The 20,088-nt window shown below is 36.2% G+C and overlaps 2 protein-coding genes across 2 annotated transcripts; both read right to left on the bottom strand.

Moving 5' to 3' along the window:
- Positions 1-108: 108 nt before the first annotated feature.
- vma21 (vacuolar ATPase assembly factor VMA21) lies at positions 109-1,931 on the bottom strand. The gene is made up of 3 exons (XM_065250558.2): positions 1,768-1,931; positions 1,094-1,203; positions 109-970 (listed from the first exon to the last, which is right to left on the bottom strand). The coding sequence occupies exons 1-3, from the start codon at positions 1,827-1,829 to the stop codon at positions 828-830; spliced, it is 315 nt and encodes a 104-aa protein (XP_065106630.1). The 5' UTR covers positions 1,830-1,931; the 3' UTR covers positions 109-827.
- A 2,458-nt stretch (positions 1,932-4,389) lies between these two features.
- Positions 4,390-17,691, bottom strand: mtnr1c (melatonin receptor 1C). Its single transcript, XM_065250023.2, has 2 exons — positions 17,496-17,691; positions 4,390-6,537 (listed from the first exon to the last, which is right to left on the bottom strand). Exons 1-2 carry the CDS (start codon positions 17,689-17,691, stop codon positions 5,648-5,650), a joined length of 1,086 nt encoding a protein of 361 aa, XP_065106095.2. The 3' UTR covers positions 4,390-5,647.
- Between the last annotated feature and the right edge of the window lie 2,397 nt (positions 17,692-20,088).

Consider the following 20,088-nt stretch of genomic DNA (forward strand, 5'->3'; position numbering starts at 1 on the left):
TGTCTGCTAAATGTATACATGTGAAATGTAAATTAGTAAGATATAAACATGTGTATGTATGTTTGCGTGTGTGTGTGTGTGTGTGTGTAAAAAACAAAAGAACAAATTGTTTGGAAGATATAGAGCATTAATTTATTGTCTACATTGATCGATAATCACAGGCAAAATAACTCAACACATGTTATTTTAAACAATATTAATAAATCAGAAAATTATATTACTTTTTGGGCTTTAAGAATTGTACTAATTAAATGGATAAATAAAAAAAACATGAAATGATCAGACTTATGAACTTTACACACACTGATTTTAACCAACGTTCTACTTATTATAACCACATTATGACTTTAAAGGGGAGACATTGAAATCCTACAGGAAGCTAGACATTTTCATTTCAGTTCTTTGATGTCTAAGGTTTTTGGGTAGCTGTGAAGACATTGCAGCTCATAATTGTGTAATATCACTAAACAATCAATTTTAATTTTACATTTGTATTCATTAGGGAGTCTACATATGGGCAGCTAAAGACACAGCAGTAACAATGAACAACCATAAGACAATAGGTTTGTTTAAGCTCCGCTGTCCTGTATCAACCATGCACAAAAACACAAAATATCTTCTTGAACACCTTTTCATACAACCTCCTCCATGGCCGAAAGTGACCTCAACTATTTCATGGGATAAAGAGGCAATCTGGCATCTACTCTCGGACCGGCTGAGACATTTAGGTAAAAAGTACACACACATATACACAAATATGCTGTTACTCAATTATATTGTGATATGTATATGTAGGTGAATGGGTCTCTCTGCTTGTTCCTTCTAGTTTAATCCTGCTTTCCTTCTCTCCATTGGCGGGATCCCTCATTCCACGCGACGTAAACAAAGAGTGCCAGAACCACGTGTACTGCAAGAACAGCAACAATGGCGGCATAGAAATAGCTGTCATTGTTGGAGTAACCCAGAAAGCCTGTTAAGAAGAAAAGTTATGAGTTAATAAAACAAATGACATTACATTACACTACATAGTAATATGTGTCTAATTGTATTGAGTGATTTAGTCTTTGGTTGATCAGTTGGTGGTAGCATATACCTTCAAATAGAAAAGACTTTGATGCAAAATACAGTCCGATGGGTAGAGTTATCATCAAAATAGTGAAAAACAGCAGTGTCTTTAGAACAGATACGAGTGAGCCATCATTCCTGGAGAAGAAGGGAAGAGAGACAGAGAAAGACAAATTAATCACTTAGCTGTAGAAACAATACAAACTCTAATGGTTTCCATTAACAAATGCCATTATGAACCATAACCATGTTCTTTTGGTTCCTCTTTGCAAGAACCCAACATATTACCAGTAGAGAGACACAAAAGATAGGTTCCATTAAAGCCAATACAGTTTCCATTACAAGAATGAAATCTATTATAATTTCTGTGGTGATGGTGCCTAATGTGTTTTCAGGAATTGTACGTGATAAACAAACGTAATCAACAATCTTTTGTCTACGACAGAGCAGCGGTAATTTATATCTTTGACTGTTGATCATACTTGGGAAATCCAATTCATTCATATAGATTCACTCACTCACAAGAGCAGACCCGTTATGGATATGTAGTAAAGAAATATTTCATAAGCAGACGATGTATATATTTTTTAATTTGTTTATGTATTTATTTATGTCATGATAGTTTTGTGTCCTTGGTTAGGCTGATTTTTGATAGGGTGTCACGTGCAGTCTAAACTGTATACATCATATAAATTCACTTACCCTCTAAAATCAGGAGCAGTTCCGTCCATTGAGCCCACAGGTTTCTTTTCGTAATTTTGCATGTTGATTTTTATTTATAGACGAGAGAGAGAACGAAAAATCATCCGTACGTAATTCTTCGATGCGACATCTTGAATTATTTGCGCTTCCGGGTCTTAGTCACATGATTGTGATAGACGCAATTCCTCACATCTATGAGTCCGCTAGGGGGCGCCGCCACACCGTCTAATTCTCAACACTGCGATGTTACTCATGTCAGGTAATGCTGTTAAAACTTAGTTTTTGTGATAGCAACACCGATGGATGCTGTTGATGTTCTGGCACAGACCCTTCTTCTGAAAATCAAATTAACTTAGCAAATTTCATTAAAACATTTAAGTAATTCAATTAGCTGCTCTGGAGCTGCTTCTCCCTCAGAAAAACTGTTCTCCCATAAACAGCAAAAGCTGTCCTAACGACAGAAATGTTAAAACCTTTTTTTAAATACTAACCCACCATTCAATTTCTCGCCTTACATTTACTAAAGTCTGAAGCAGGTTTGTTTTAAAAAAAATAAAATAAAAGCTTTTCCCGTCATGCACTAGATGTGATAGAAGACTACGATTAAAATTAAAATGTATCCAAAATGTATTATTAAATTAATAATAAATATTTATTTTTGGGAACAACAATTATATTGATGAAAAGTTTGTATTAATTATATTAACCTCTTGATGCTATTAAATAATTGCTTGTGTTGTGTTCTATCATATAAATCATTTGGTTAATAACAGGGTTCCCATGGGTCCTTGAAATCCTTGAAAGTTTAAATCTGGTTGAAAGTTTTTGAAATATACATACATAGATACAGGTCATTCAAAGTGCTTGAATCTATTTTATGCAAAAAGTTTTCTGGAAAAAATCAACATTATTCCCTGTGTAGTGTAGGATAATATCATAAAAATTCTAGACTTTTTAAGCACACGTGCTAAACTGTTCGCTTTAAATGCTCATATCTTCTGTATGAATGTTGATTCATACCAAAATGCTTTTTTGCATAGTTGTGTTTCAGACATGAAAACCTCTCGGGTTACGTATGTAACTGTTTTTCCCTGAGAAGGGAACGAGGCGCTGCGTCTCCCTTGCCATACTTCCTGTGTCCCTGTAACGCCGTCTTTGGCCATATTATAGATAGCGATATACTTTCTGGCTCCCGCGTCACCCTATCTTTGTCGTTAAGGCTCACCATTGGTTGAATTTGATATACACATTCAGATACACTTGGAAGCATTCCCAAAGTGTCACCGCAGTGACGCAGCGCGAGTTCCCTCGAAAGGGAACTGTAACAATGTATCTTAAAAGGTAACACAATGTAACCCCATTTAGTCATTGAATTTGAGGGTTTTGGACCTGGAAAGTCCTTGAAAGGTCATTGAATTTGAAGTTAACTAAGGTGTGGGAACGCTGTAAAAATTATTTCATTATTCACATATATTTCATGTCTTTGGTTTTTATACTTTACATTTAAAACCCTCAGATCATCACCAGCTGCCCTTTAAGTGTCAAGTGATAAATCTGAAAGCAGGAGGACATACAGACATGAGAAAGAGAAAGTGTGCTGTGTTTGTGCATACAGTGCTGGTAAGTAAACAGGTGGAGAAAAAGTAGGTTGTTGAGATACAGAGAAAAATCTGTTTGTGTTTTTGTGAAGCAAGATCTCAAATACAGGCATATAAGAATGACATGACTAAAGAAGGACAAAGATTTAGTTTACTTTTTGAGCATCATTGCATGCAGATCACTCAGATTGTAAACTCACAAAGAATGTGGACGTTACATGTATCAAAACATAACTCTCTCAGTCAGGGACGTGCACAGACATTTTGAGGGGCAGGGGCTCAAGTGAAATAAAGGGCACTTCTCATAATTATGTATATTTTTTTCTTTTTTTTAAACAAAAGTATATATATTAACGCAATTCTGACTTCCTTTTTTTTTTTTAAATATTAAAAACGTTAATTAATTTTATCTTCCTCAAACTCACACAATTGTTTAATTTTCAAAAGATGTCTACAAAATAATCAGTTCACACAGACACCATGGTCTCCTTAGTAGTCTAGGTTTATAGAGCAGCAAAGGAAGCCATTACACAATGTGCATGTTTTGAAATCATTAAATTACAAATTAATTACAAATTTGTTAAAATGCTAAAAACAAAGTTGTGACTGCTGAGTTAGTGCTACATGCCAATAAATGCTATATCATATGCTAGCGTTTAGCTGATTAGTTGTTAGTTGTTACTCAAAATGTATTTTTGTCTGATAAGGGCTCAAAATATAAGGTCTGTTTACTAATGTGAGCTTCTGGCATGAGCCTCAGAGCAGAGCTCAACATTATTATTTACGACCCTTTCAAATAGGGCAAAAATAGACCATTTCATTCAAATGACAAATTCTAGGGTTGTAAATAGACATGTAAACACGTTTCTGGGTAATTTTTGCACTTAATAAAGCAACATACCTTCTATGTAATTGTCAAAGAACAATTTAACATATTATAACAACACATCCTATGGCACCTTTAATCTAGGTTTCATATTTATTAGGGTTACACATGTCAGAAACAACAAATATAGATTAGGCCTATTTTATTTATATTTTATATTTTACTTTTTTGTGATGTCAGTGAAAATTCAGACTGGGCAAGTAAAATACTGAACCATCAGATTTCTTCCCAATCTACTCCAGCACTCCAGTATAACACATTATACTTATTTAACAGCCATTACAAAAAACGCAAACAAAAAAGCTTACTACTGCAGTTAGCAATTATTTTATTGTTTGTGCTTTATTATTTTATGAGCAGTCTGTTTAAACTACATACACTACACTGTTACAAGTTTGCAACTCTTCAGGTTAATATGGGATTGCCATGGAAAACAATGTCCCTGAATCGTTATGTGTAACAACGTGTCCCATATTTTGTGCATAAAACTGTTAATATAAGAATGCTTTCTTCCTCACACACTTACCGGTAGCTGCCTGCATAATCATGCACATGATCGCCTCTCGTTCAGGCTGAGCTTTGGCGCTTGAAGCGCGAATGATGCAGCACGAGTGTAGACAAACCAATCATAAAGCGCAGTAAGTTAGAGAGGCGGGACTAAGGAAATGTAAAGCCAATCATATTAGCGATGTGAATTTTGGAGGCGGGACTCATCTGTTAACCGTTTGTGTGCCACAAATAGCGCTATTTTTCTATATAAGAGTTTAAATCTCATTTAAATTATTCCTGAATGAATTCATGTTAAATTAAAATAAGCAACAAGTAAAAAACACAAGAAACAGACAGACATCAGTTGTTATATGAATAAAGATCTTTTTTTTTTTTTTAAAGCACCCCAGAAAAAAAGGGCACTTTCTCTCCAGGAATAAAAAGGGCAGGTGCTCAAGCCCCCTTTGATGTCTATGTGTGCACGTGCCTGCTCTCAGTAGACATATCACATTATGTGCTGTAATTTTAATTGACTCCAAAGAGCATCAATCATGTTTTTCTTTATCAGTGATAAGTTCATTCCTGCTCTTTACTTAGAGATACATTACCAGATATACAAAAAAATAATATAGAAAGAATTTACAAAAGACACAGCATTGAAAAAATTACTTTTTCAGTTTTGGTTGCTATGGTATCAGGCAATCTCTATATTCATGTGCATATTCTCCACAACCTTTAATACTAGTCTGAATAGTCTGTTTGCCAGCTCAAGGCCATTGAAACACTCAAAAAGCTGTTTCATGAAGTGTTCATTTTACACACTTGGCCTTGTTAAGAGACCCCAAAAAGACCAGAAGAGGTAATATTGTGGTGCTTCACTTGTGGCTTTAATCTCAGCGATCTACCACTAGAACAGAGTCTGTGTCACTCCACCCTTACCCAGATTCACTTCCTTCACATTGTTATTGGTTGCTGCTGGTGACTGTTTACTCTTTATGGCCTCTGTGTTGCATCTGGAACTTTCACTGAACAGCGCTCTTGGGGTACAGAGAGCACGAAGAATCAGTTTGTACTCTTGCCTGAAATTCTGGTTGAGCAAGCCGTAGACCACGGCATTCAGACAGCTGTTGAAGTACGCCATGAAGTAGCTCATAACAAACAGCCACTCCGGGATATTTGGCACCACCTTCGTAGGGTTAACCGCCACAGCAAGCCCAATAAAGTTCAGAGGGGCCCAGCACACGGCAAACAGCACGAATACCACAAACATCGTCAAGAAATTCCTCAGGTCAGGCGCTCTAACCCTCGGATGGGGCCGGACACGACCTTTGACCCTGAGCACCAGTGTCCATATGCGCAGGTAGCAAAAAGAAACCACACCCAGTGGAACGAGAAAATGTATCAGCACCACGCAAATGGTGTAGTAGGAACTTGCCGTCTGGGTGAAGGTGCATGAGAAGACACGTGGGTCGTAACTCAGGGAGCCCACGAGAAAGTTAGGAATCGTGGCCAGAGCCGTGAACATCCAGGTGAGAAACAGGTACAGACAGGTGTTTCGGCGCGAATAGAGGCGGTCGTAGCGAAGGCTGTGACATATGTAGCAATAACGGTTGATGGCGATAGCCGTGATGTTGAAGACTGAACCGATCACGCTCAGTCCCATGACAAACCCACTCAACTGACAGTGCAAGGAGCCCATTGTCCAGCCATTATGGAAGATAGCTACCAGAGCTAGGGGATAGGGGTACAGCGCCACCACCAGGTCAGCAACAGAAAGGCTTACCACAAAGAGATTACCTATGCCAGAGAAAGAGAGAGTGGGGGAATGAAAGAAAAACATTGATATGATTAATTAAACACTTTTTAATAGTTGGATTCCTGCTAAACATAGGCAAAATGTCAAAAAAGCAGTATTTCTGTGCTAAATGGACTTCACCAGGGTTGGTACAAGTTTTGGAAAGTTTTATTCAAACATGAATGATTCATACCTAACAATCTTGCCTAATTTTACTTAATGCAGGAAGTGCAGTGGAAGTCCTTATATGGGCACATATATTTATTTTTTCATTTAGCTGACGCTTTTATCCAAAGCGACTTACAATTGCTATATATGTCAGAGGTCGCACGCCTCTGGAGCAACTAGGGGTTAAGTGTCTTGCTCAGGGACACAATGGTGTGTCACAGTGGATTCAAACCAGTCTTATCTACTGCGCCATCACCTCTATAACCGGGATAGCACACGCACACGTCACCAAAGAAGTGTGCTGTTGTTTGTGAGAGAAATTTAAGCTTGTTCAGCTTCCCAAAGAACCCAGCATTATTCAATTCAATTTTATTTATACAGCGCTTTTCACAATTGTTAATTGTTTCAAAGCAGCTTTACATTAATAGATGTAGGAAAAGCATAAAAAAGCGAGTGTAGTAATAATTTAACGTATACAGTAAATTATTAAGTTAAGCCAATGGTGGTGGACTCCATGGGATGAAAAAAAAACCCTAGGAGAAAAACCCTCCTGGCTACTCCAGGGGGAAAACTCCTAAGAGGAGAAAAACCCCTGAGAGAGATACATATATATTTATATATATAAATACTATTGGGGTATGTGAACGGGTAAGCGGAATTAGCGGATTAAACTGGTTCCGCCGGTGGTCGTTGGTAAGGCATCGGCTGGGCATCACGTTGAAGGACGTCAGTAGATCATTGTCCTCTGGGTCGAGGACGAGACAGGGAGGGAGAAACAGAATCCTATTAGTTTAGGGGCCATTCACATGTAATGCAAGTGTCAAACAGTATTGTGGTTTACATCAGCTCAGTTCCAGACAGGCTAACTATTGCGGCATAAGTATATTACCCAGATGAGTTATCTGAATGCTTTGTTCTGGACAAACTAACTATAGCGGGATAAGCTCATTCACTGGACATTTTATGTGAATGCTTTGTTAAAGAAGAATGTCTTAATTATGGGAACAATGGATGTAGTTTGTTTATCTATGGTAGAAACAGAGTTGTGTTTGTTTAACACTGAATTTTGTTAAATTGGTGCGGTCCCAAGCTCATGAGCTGCAGGCAGTAAGTAAAACTGCATCAAATGTCTGTGTTTTGTTGGCAATCGGTGCGTATTTACACACATGTAAATGTTTCTTAAATACAAACATTAATGTGTGTGTATTTATGTATATAAAATAATTTCACACAGTGCACACACATAAATTATGCAAAAAAACTTTTATTTTGTATGCAATTAATCGCAATTGATCTTTTGACAAGGACTTCATCTCAGTGAGATATTAATATGACTCCAGCAAACCTTTCATATAAATTGTACTGCAAGTTACCTTGATGCTGCGCAACACCACATTTCAAAAGGAAAATGATAAAACAACTTATAAATACCAGCTGCGGTTCGTCTATTGGACAGGTGGGGCAGTGGCTATTTTATACAATCGAAAGGATAATAAACAAATCTATCAATCAACATTAGAGCGCCACCCTCAGGCTGAATTACGCAAAGGACACTAGACCTCTGCATGCCATAGTGTTCTGCATCTGTTCAGGCATTTAAATATAAAATATATTCCACTAGCAGTTAATCATTCATAGGTTAGTTATACTGCCTATAATATGACACAGAGTCTGCCCCACATAAATTTATAGTCGACTGAAGTAAAATATTGCTGACTATAAACTGTAAATAATACAAACAACTACGACACCATAAGCATTAAGAAAATATCTGAACTACTGTATTAGTCTGAGACAGGGCTTCTGGTTAAAGATGGAGATAATCTCATCATAACAAAGTCTGTTATCTTTTATCACAATATGTAACTTAAAAAGCAAAAATAAATTTATCAGATGTGCAGTTATCAACAAGGAGCATAAATGTTTTGTTGTGGAGAACAGTCACAGCATGAAGTGATAGAGATTTTTTAAAAATATATTTTAAAGCCAAAAATCTGACATATTGTGCATTTAAGAAACACTCAAACCAACAAATGACACCACTTTTAGTTACTATACATTCTTATTTCCCTCCACCATGAGTAGGATGACATGAGCTTCATTTTTTTGCCCTCTCATTGGTAAACAATGCTGCATTGTGTCAACGTTCGTTTGCATAACTGAACTCTGCTCAACGTTGTTGCATTGCCAACGGTATCTGTTGTTCATGTTACCTTAAATCTTCTGGTCGCTTTGTCGCTGCGAATTGCTGTCAATGTAAACACCCCTTTAGGGGACCACAAGTACTGCTGTGTACTATTGGGACAGTGTGCATTTGCCTGTTGTCATATAAGGGACAATGAGTATACAGGAGTGTGATCCTGTATAGCTCAGTTGTAGAGCATTGTGATGTTAGCAGCACAAAAGATCATGTATTTGAACTCAAGTAACGCACATACTGATAAATATTGTATATGTATATGTATATATATATAAATATTGTATCAGAAGCTCCATTAACTTCACATTCTTTATTCCTACTATGGAGCTCAATGGGCCTGATCGGTTTGGTTACAAACATTTCTCAAAATATCTTCCTTTAATTTGTGTTCAACAGAACAAAGAAATTTATACAGGTTTTCAACCACATGAGAGTGAGTAAATAATGAAAGAGTTTTCATTTTTGGGTGAACTATCCCTTTAAGAGCTTAGTAATTTAGCCCGTCTCAAAAACCTTCAGGATGGTCATAAACTTTCATCTTCTCTAAAAATGGCCCAATTGTGTCTGCACTAAAATGTGTTTTTGATTGAGCTGCCCCATAATCCCATTTACAAGCACCCATTGACTCATTTCAGAATTTTCAATTATTCTTTGGCGCTCTGCAACAATGATCAGGTCACACTTGTTTTTTCACAAACTCTCATTGGTTGTTCCCTTCCATCACAATCAAAGCTTACCGTCTCCGTCTTGCACCAAAGGAGCTGAGACGATTATGTGCCAGGAAAATTAAATTTGTATTTTAACTCTCTGGAGGTTGCATTCGTGATGAAATAACCAGATTTGAAGAGACTTTCAAGTTATAGCAGACTGACTTTTTTGTATACGCCTTATATCAGCTGGTCACTTTACGGGGATAAACCAATCCCAATTTATCTTTACCAATAAACTCAATCTGACAGATACCTGATCAGTTTGAAATAGTATGAATTTGTGCCACATTAAAAAATATTAGGGTTATTTTTTAACAGGAATGAACCCAACCATTTATTAACCCATACAATTTTTATATTTGACCCAAACATGGGCTAAAGGGGACATTTTACAAGACAATGTAATAAGTACAATGTTAAATAAATCTTTCGTTTCCCCAGGGTATGTATGTGAAGTTTTAGCTCAAAATACCATATATAATTTATTCTAACATGTTAAAATTGCCACTTTGTAGGTGTGAGCAAAAATGTGCCGCTTTGGGTGTGTCCTTTAAAAGGCAAATGAGCTGATCTCTGTACTAAATGGCAGTGTCGTGGTTGGATAGTGCAGGGGCCGTATTATCCCCTTCTGACATCACAAGGGGAGCCAAATTTGAATGACCTATTTTTTCACATGCTTGCAGAGAATGGTTTACCAAAACTTAGTTACTTGGTTGATCTTTTTCACATTTTCTAGGTTGACAGAGGCACTGGGGACCCAATTATAGCACTTAAACATGAAACAAGTCCCCTTTAAAACAACCCAGCATAAAATTACAACCCAGTGGGTTGTTTCCATAATTTTTTGACGCAATGTTGGGTTAAAAATAACCTAGCATTTATAGAGTGTATTGATCCAGGTATACTCATATATTATCAGTTCAGAATAGACCACAGAAATATCAAAAGAAACCAATTGGACGCCGAAAAAGACAACTTTGATCACCAGTCAAACAAAAAAGCTTGTTTTGCGCCCCATCATTCTGTATTCCACTGATCTGTTCCCAGTTGATCCACATATGTGAAGGTCATAAATAGTAGGCATACGTGTTTCAGAACCACATTCTGCTTATCATATGATCTCTTTCTGGTTGAGTTTGAAGAATGATTTTCATAGTCATTTACGTTTACAACAAACAGCTCTTTTCAAAACTCTTTTGACCGAAGGAGACGCCAGATGCAACTGGATCATTTTTGTTAACCACACTGCTTGTTTCACTGCTGGGCACAGACACACATACACAATGTCTTACATCCTGAACGAGCCCAAATTGCTCTTACATCGTCCTGTCACCCTTGCCTTTGTAAAGGATTACGTAAACATTTCTTTCAAATCTATCGTGACATTGTGACAAGTGTTTGCCAAAAGTCTGTCACAGCTTGCCACAGTTAACAGGATGTGTGGTTTGAGAGGTTCACCATCCCCTGCCATCAGTCCAATAACCCCGAAGCATGACACGCTGGCTTAAAAAAAGGACTGCCTTATCTGTGTTAATGCATTATATGTACCATAGAGTTATTTGTGGGAAAACAAATTTAAAATCATTTATCGAATCTCAACTGTGTGACTTTTCTACTAAACGACTTCCATCACTTCTTTATTTTTCTCTAAACCCTTGAATCTTTGTATCTACACTTGTTCTTGCCACCTTAGATTGAATCGCTTCATTGTACATTGTAATTCGCTTTGGATAAAGGCATCTGCTGAATGCTTAAATCATTGCTGAGAAGCAGTAGCAACTCATTTTTTTCTTCATACTAAGCTCAAGGTGAACAAAGCAAAACCGTCATTTGCCAATAAATCCTATCTAGTTACAGTGCTTAGAGGACCACACGTCACTGTCATCTGCATTCACATTTAAAATGACCTTTACCCATTCAAATGCTGTCAGTTGTGTTGGCGCCAGACAAAGATGTAATTTCTGTAATATTTCTGAAGTATATTTTCAAGCATTTCTAACCAAACATATCTTCATTATGTGGAGCTATAATGATGAAATATATAACATGTCCTGTAATTTAGGATTTTCTTTAGAAATGAGGAGCTCAGATGCAAAGCCACTAAATGCCACCTCTGTCAAAAATGAGATAATAATATTAACCGAATGCTTTAGGCACATATACGTTCATCAAATACATTTTCTTCAAATCTGTTTAATCCAGGCAATCAGAAATACCGGTTTGTTGGCAGAATCTATTGATAAAAAATGCTAATTTACAGAAAATATGTCAGATGCACTTATTTCATTTCCTATTTTTGCAGATGGTATACTTTTGTTTCGTATACAGATCACAGTCATGTGACCCACAACAGCTTACCATCAAAAACTCATAGGGAGCTGCAAGTCAACATTTAATGCAACATGCCACACTTTATGAGAGATAAGGTGCAGTATCAGACCTCTTTTTTTATCACTTTCCTCCAGCTTGAACACAGACCCACAGTTTCTTGTGATTCATTCATTGTCAAGGTAGGGAGATAAGTCCAATGAAATAATGACAGGCACTTCACAGGGGATTCATCTATCATGTGTGTCCTATGTTTCCTCTCTGGAGACAGAGAGATTGAGAAAGAGAGAGAGAGAGACAGGATTTATTTTGTCTGTGGTTCAGATGAGGACGGTCCCTGAGGAAGGACTGCCTGAGGATCCCTATTAATTCACATGATTATCCTGTACAGCTTTCTAAAAAGCACATTTACACAGAATGTATAAATTAATTTAAAACGTTAAATATGGACAAACACAACTCTGCAGTTGTTTTGGATTTCTGCCTGAAAATGTGGCATATATGATCTAAAAATCAGTGGTTCTCAATTTGGGTTGTGGGTTTAATGGTATTTTATAAAAAAAATGCATTCCTTTATCATATTTACTGTGTAAGAATTAAACCACAGAAAAATAAGGCTACTAACTATTTTCCCTGAAATGACATGACATTTTCTGAAGCTCTCTAACCAAAAATCATGCAAGCCAATTTAATAAACTTCATGTAACGTAAGTATATTGTCCTTCTTACCATGATGAAACCTCAACTTTGAATAAAGTTAAATATGCGCCCAAACTATAAGCCTGTCACGTTTTTTTTTTAGCTTGGGATTTTATGATTTTATGTCACCTAACAGTAGGCAGGGAGATGATTTTACAACATTCATCACAAAGCTGAGCTAAAATACCAACAGCTCTCAGGGGATTCGGCAATGTTTACTCTAAAAACCCGAAAAAAGACACAGGGGAGAAACACAGAAGAAACAAACAGGTGATTGAATCCACATGAGGGAAGCGTCTTGTCAAAAATATTGTAATTCATTCTCAAACTGCATGTTGTTGTAAACAATAGCGAGCGTAGATGAGGTTGGAGATGTCAACCTTTTCTAAATTCCTGAACAGGCTTGGGCTTCAAAAATGTATGCAGTGAAGTCTTTTTGCACATCATGAACCCCAAAATAGATTACACATCAGCTTTATTGCCTTTAATTTATGGCTTCATTAACTTACCTTATTTTTTGGCTAACACTAAAGCACTGTATAAGTCTGTATTTCTCATTTGACTACAAGTGTACAGCAAGTCTAATGAAATGAATCTCTGTGTGCATGGTTAAAGACATTTTTGTAATTATGTAGATCTCTACATCATTTAGAAAAAGGTATTTAACCATGCACACAGGAGTGAAAGAGTGAAAAGACAAAAATAATTAAATTTAACATTGCTGTAAAAGAGAAAGACAAAGTCGTTTCCACCAGCATTGGTAGGAAAGATATTTCGGGCTTGAATATTCATGTAACTAACTATATTTTCTACTTTAATGTGTTATGCATGCATATGCATGATAATCCAAGAGAATTTTAACCTTCATTTTAATATGTACTTAATACTGACTTATTTCTGTATGACAGCCAAAACACCGCCAACCAACCTGCCAACTGAAGAAAAAACCCACTCAAGGTAAACAACATGTTTTTACGGTAATATGCAAATTACCTTATATGTGTAAATGTTAGACTTTACTTGGTGTTGAACATGATGGACAGACTTATTCAGAAAGAGTATGACTGTGCAGCATAGCAGTTGTGCCTGAGGACACAGCTCAAGCTAGAAACTATCAATTACTTCATAGATGTTAAGTATTAATATTCCATCTCAGTATATATATATAAAGTTATATGAATGCTATAATCAAGATTATAGAATTTATATTGATCTCACTACTGCCTGTATATATAAAAGTAATAAACAAAGCATAGAAGTAAACAGATTTCAAATTTCAAGAGTGCACAACTTTTCCATATTTTCCCCATTGTCTATGTCGTTTACTGTCTTTCCTGTGAAAGCCATTTGCCCGTCGGCTGTGCTAAGCATGTGCCAATGCAACACTGCTGTTATTTTAGGTTTGGTGTAATGCATGAGCTGCAGTCTACTAGTGGAACTGCTACTGAAACAATAATGACTGAGGCCATTCCCCCTTCAGCAAAATGTAAAATTAAAGGTCATATATCAATTTTTCATAGAAATTTCTAGAGAGAAAATTTGGACAGGTTCAGATGTTAAAGCAGCTTGGGCGCTGATGCTTAAGGCATATCTAAACTTCTAGAAAAAGTTGTATACTCTCAACCAATTCCTTATCTGAATACAAGGAAGCTCCCAGAACCCCTCCAATTAGGTTTCTCTGCCCATCATAGTAGCGAGTATGCTTTGATTAATGTGCTCCATTACATTTTACTTGCAGTTGATAAAGGTAAAAATATAGTTCTTACAGCCTCCTTCATTCATAATACTCTTCTTTGACGTTTAGAGCATTTTTTTGGTATCGGGGAACTGCTTTGCAATGGTTCAATTCTTATCTTAGAGATAAGTCTCTTCTTTCTCTTCATCTGTTGCTCCATTTACCTGTGGAGTGCCGCAGGGATCCTTTTTAGGGCCACTTCTTTTTTAATTTATGTATGCAAACTATGGGGGATATTATTAGGAAACATAATGTTTCATCTCACTTACTGTAAATGCTGATGATACCCAGCTATACATACCACTGAAAGCCGGTTATAACATTGAACCTTTGTTGGGCTGCCTTGAGAATATGGATGCCTAGTAGTTTTCTTCGCTTTAATGAGAATAAAACTGAAATAATTGCCTTCGGCCTTCCTAAGTTGAGAACTCATCTTTTAAATGAGCTTGGTACACATTTTTCTTCAATTTCCTCCCAGGTCAGGAATCTTGGTTTTAGTCTGGATTCTGAACTTTGCTTAATGAAGCAAATCAGTACAAGAACAGTTTTTATCAGTTAATGATTATTTCGAGATTGAAGCCATTTCGGTCTTTCAAGACCTGGAGAGGGTTATCCAAGCTTTCATTAGATGGATCAGAGACAAGAACATTTTCCATAAACCCAACCAATTAGACTGTTAACACTCAAACCCAGACTGTCCTTACCCTAAACTATAGTATAGTCTAAAATGTATATTTAACTATACATTGATACAGTGTTTTATTTACAGTGCTTATATAGTTTGCTCACATTTTTTATTAGCTACTCAGTGGCGGTCATCACGACATACAAGTTGGCATATGCCATTCGAACTACCAGGGTTATGATAATAAATGGCACACCTTTATCTAGAATTCATCATGAACGCTTCTATATTTAACATCACATTTTTGCTATTTTGTGTAACAAGTCCTTGACAATCTATGCATGCTTGACTTTTTCCTTCAGTTATAAAGAGTGATATTTTTTATTACTTAAAAAGTAATTTGCAAGAATGTGAGGAAACCAGTTTGCACTGCAAAAGATATCTGTCTAAATAACCCAAATTGTTTAACAAGGCTTTTTAAGCATCATGCTTTAAAATAGATGAAAATGTTTCCGTATGTAAATATTGTTAACAATGTTTTATTATATGAATCATTGCAGACGTACAACACTCTAAATTCCGCTGGGTTATTTTTAACCCAATTCTGCGTAAATATTGGACAGAACAAATGTTGGGTTATAAATAAACATATGCTGGGTTGTTGTTAATGAGTTAAAACAACCCAGCATTGCACTGAAACAACCAAGCATAGGTTTATTTATTAACCCAACCTGTGTTCTGTCCAATATTTACTCATGCATTGGCTTAAAAGCAACCCAGCAGAAATGATTGTTTTTGCATTTTAGTTACCTCTTTATACAAGGTATTAGAGTACCATAACTCACTGTTTTATTAACTGTATTTGCACATAAAACACATAAGTTATAAAATAACTGCACACTGTAACACATCTCCTATCAACAAGCGCACAAATTACGTTTGCGTTGTGGCACAGTGGGCAGCGTTGATACACATAATGCATAGAATCTGTTATGTCCTGATCTCATTAAATTGGTCTCTTTGGTTTCCTGTCTCTCTCTGCTTGTACTGTCCTTAAAGGCATTAAAAGCCCATATATAGAAAAAAGCAAGCACAAAAATTGTACATTGCGTGCCTCTCTCGTTTATAGCATTTTGGATTTCATGCACGGAATTCTAATTATCATCTTTACATTCCATCACATTTGACATTCCTGATACATTGTTCATCTGAATCTAGCATCCCAACCTAGACTCCTCCCAGATAACGGCTTTAATGATGCATCCAAAACCAGGTCATTTAGATGGATTCAACGACTATCTGTGCAGTGGCTATTTCTGTGTGTGTTGTATGTTATGAAATATCTCTCTGAGCAATGTTGAAACATTTCTGTTCTTATGGAATGGATCATCAGTATGGAAGTGTCAACTCCTGCCCTGCTCAGGTCATAGTCATTAACAGAACAGAACAGAAAAGTTAAAGAAAGAAAGAAGGAAAGAAAGAAAGAGAAAAGAATGAAATAAAGCTATTTGAAGTATGACCTTGTTTTAAGAAAGGATATATGCACTCTTTACACCTTAGCTTTCTTATCCCATCTATAAAACAAAAAAAATGTAAAAGATCTTTTAACCCATCTTGTTTCAACAATTAAAACAGCACAGCCATGTTTTGCTGGTGTCTCTGTTATGTAATTCTGGACATCAGCGCACTAAAATAGGAACACTGCAAATAGCATGTTACCAATGTTTTCATATAGTTTGATATCTGTATGTTAGCCTGTATAGAACATGGTCTTAGAAGTGGCAAGGCCATTGGTTTAAATCCCAGGGAATACGCAAACAATAACATACAAACATGGGATGTAATGTATACTGTAGGTTCAGTTAAAAGCCTTTGCTAAATGCATAAATTACAAATAATAAGTATTTTGCATATTATGACCAATCCACTCCCTCTAAATGAACTATTATCAAATCTTAAAAGAGTAAACCATTTCAAACGGACAACAGCCACTGACATACACTCAAAAATGAAATTGCTAAGAAGGGAGGGTCCATAACAGCGATGCCATGAAAGAACCCCCTTTGGGTCTCCAAAACTGAACCTTTCCTTTTTTTCTCACCCTTAGTCTGTAAAAAAATTTTTCCACTACACGAATGTGTTAAAAACAACACAACCATTGTTAGTTTTGAGATAACACACTAATTCACAGACATCTCTGTGTTATTATTGGAACAATACATTTTGTGGTACTTATTGTGTTATTTTACCACAAAATGACACATAATGTGTTAAAATGACACATAATAAATGAATATATATAATAAATGTTCTGTGGACCAAAGGTTGTGGAAGTTAAAAGTTCCATATGGAACCATACTACCAAACAAAGAGCTTCCTAAAAGATTCCTGCTTTAAGTACGTACTCGTTACCTTCTAAATCATGTAATTGTCTTAAAATTAAACAGCTGATATCTGACGAATTATTTGTCTAACATTACAGTTTGTGTACACACCTGCATTCCTCAGTTTCTTGTTTCTATACACGGACAGGATGACCAACAGATTTCCAATGATATCAGCCACGGTGGTAAAGATCAGAACGCCAGCGAGGGTAGCTATGACCCCGGGAGACGCGCTGCTGGTGGCGAGGCACTGGTTACTTCTGGATGAACTCTCCATACAGCTCAGGTTCGCCGTCATCATAGCCATTCTTATGGAGCGCTGTAAGTTTCACCTTTGATCGTCTCTTCGGGGAAACAAGCAAAGTTCACAGCCGGTATTTCAGTATGCATTTCCAAAGCTAAGTTTATAAAATGTATTTTTCTTTGCACATCTGTTTTCCAGCAGCTCCAATTAAATCCAAATGAAATGTGGATGCGCTTCTCCTGATTTCTGCATCGCACAGTTGTCACCTAGGATCTCAGTGATTCACGCAAATCACGGCACCGGCATTATCGGCCGGCTGCGTCGCATCGGTTCCGACATCCTTACCGCTTTTTTCTCCAGCACACTGTCAGCTGTTCAGTCCAGCGCCTCGAGCTTCAGCCAGCCCACGCTGTGATCATTGTAAAGAGTTGTGCGTTCAATTTAGACCACCTTTGCAAACAGTTACGACAGTTTAAGAGGGTTTATGACAGCTGTTCTTTTACCTAAAGTAAAAGTTATATTTGGTTGAGCTTATCTACCTGCATGGTGTTTGCGGTCTTAAAAATAAAGGTGCCATAAAAGGTATATACAGACAGTGCCATTTCACTTTCCCGAAGAACCATTTAGACTGATTAAACAATTTCTTTCTTAACCTTTTATAGTCTAAAAAGGACCTTTATTTACTTTATCATAAGAACCTTATGTGAAACAGAAAGGTTTTTCCATTATTAAAGATTCTTCAGGAAACAGCCAAAAATTTTGCTTCTTTTAATTTTTTAGAGTGGGGTGGATAAAATCTGGGGTTATATTATTTTTTTAAGTAACCATGGTAATTCATGGAAAGCATTTACAATCTTAAAAGTAAATGCTCCAAAAATGGTCTTTGTCGGACTGCATTTTTCTAGGATGAACCTTCAAGATCCACAGTAACTTGTTGTATAAAAGGTTAGTGATTAAAGGTTTTAGAGAGACTATAAAGAGGCAAGAAAGAAATACCACTTAAGGTTCTTTGGAGAAGCAAGAATGCTTCTTCTGCTATGGCATCACAACCCTTTAAAAAGATTTATTTGAGGAGAATTATGAATTTAGGACTTTAATTCTGCAATAAAGACCTTTGTAACAAAAAAAACGTGTCAACCTCTCAAATAATGATTCATGAACTATCATGTACGAGCTGCTTTATATTAAATTGTTGCCATGTGTGATATCATTTTTGTTAGCTTATGTATGTCAGTAAGTATGTATGTTTGCCTCTTGTTCTTTACTTTGATTGATATGTAATTTGGCAATAAATAACACTTAATATCAGATTGGTAATTTAATTGCCATATACCTAAAGTCCTGAATCTGACATTTCAGAAATATTTGTAGTACAAAATGAAACAGAATTATTAAAAGAGCTAAGTTAAATCCATCTAGAAGGTCAGGTCACAAATAGATACATTGGCATCTACCATAGGGTAACTGGGACATCTAAAATAGAAAACAATCTGTACCTAAAATAATCAGCCACACAATTCTCATGTATAGTTCACTGCTGATTTTACCCACACAAATTATAGACTACTATGGTCAACTGTAGTAAAATCCTTGAAAATGGGGTGGTTTCACAGAGGGGATTAGCTTAAGCCACTGGTTTGTTTAATTAGGAAATATAACTACTTTTAACAAACATGCTTTACTAAAAACATTACCTGTGTGCATTATAACCTCCTAAGACCTGGATGTGCACATACGTCGACATCACATTTTTTTGGTGTTTGCACCATTATACTTAATTCTGTGTAACAGGAACCTGTTGCACACAAACACTGACAATTACACTGCTTCAGGTTTAAAGAAAAATATTTGGTTATTATATTTATTGGTTCTTCCACAAATCAAAGCTTGGGTCTTAGGAGGTTAAAGCAAAGTATTTTAAGATATGTCAGTGCAAAGTTTTCAGTTTTTACAGCTCTTACATTTATTTTAGTTCCCTGTCCGGGAAATCGCCCCATAGTGTTTTTGAACCAGTAGGTCTAAATAATAAAGTATATGAAAGTATTTAAAAGTTTATCAAATTAATATACTTAATTACTACAGAATAATATATAAAAAGTGTAGTAATTTCTTAAGTAATAATATATACAATACACTAAAAATTTAAACTAAAATTAAAATACAGTTTACTATGCAGTTTCATGATGGCAGATATAAGCATAGACATTATGTCTGATCCTGGTGACAGCGCCATCTATTGGATGAATGAAAAAAAAGAACCAATTCATTATTCCAACAAAGTACTAATGACTCACAGTTTTAAATGTTTTTTCATTATAAATACGCTCATTATCAGGTAAAATAAAGAATGAATAACATGCTATGGCCATATTATTAACCAGTTATTATTAAACACATAGTTTTAAGTGGTACTGTATTTCATTGCAGAGGGGTGGTCTTAAAACTGCTACAGGACCCAGT

The sequence above is a fragment of the Paramisgurnus dabryanus genome, chromosome 5 (assembly GCF_030506205.2).
Source record: "Paramisgurnus dabryanus chromosome 5, PD_genome_1.1, whole genome shotgun sequence".
Classification (NCBI taxonomy): Eukaryota; Metazoa; Chordata; class Actinopteri; order Cypriniformes; family Cobitidae; genus Paramisgurnus; species Paramisgurnus dabryanus.

Bases quoted from the DNA above. Each gene is read 5' to 3' on its own strand.
- mtnr1c (XM_065250023.2), bottom strand. From the start codon at position 17,691: ATGGCTATGATGACGGCGAACCTGAGCTGTATGGAGAGTTCATCCAGA. The intron at 6,538-17,495 runs GTGTGTACACAA...TCTCTGGCATAG, and splicing joins CAAGAAACTGAGGAATGCAG to GTAATCTCTTTGTGGTAAGC.
- vma21 (XM_065250558.2), bottom strand. From the start codon at position 1,829: ATGCAAAATTACGAAAAGAAACCTGTGGGCTCAATGGACGGAACTGCT. The intron at 1,204-1,767 runs GTAAGTGAATTT...CTTCTTCTCCAG, and splicing joins ACTGCTCCTGATTTTAGAGG to GAATGATGGCTCACTCGTAT. The intron at 971-1,093 runs GTATATGCTACC...TCTTCTTAACAG, and splicing joins AAAGTCTTTTCTATTTGAAG to GCTTTCTGGGTTACTCCAAC.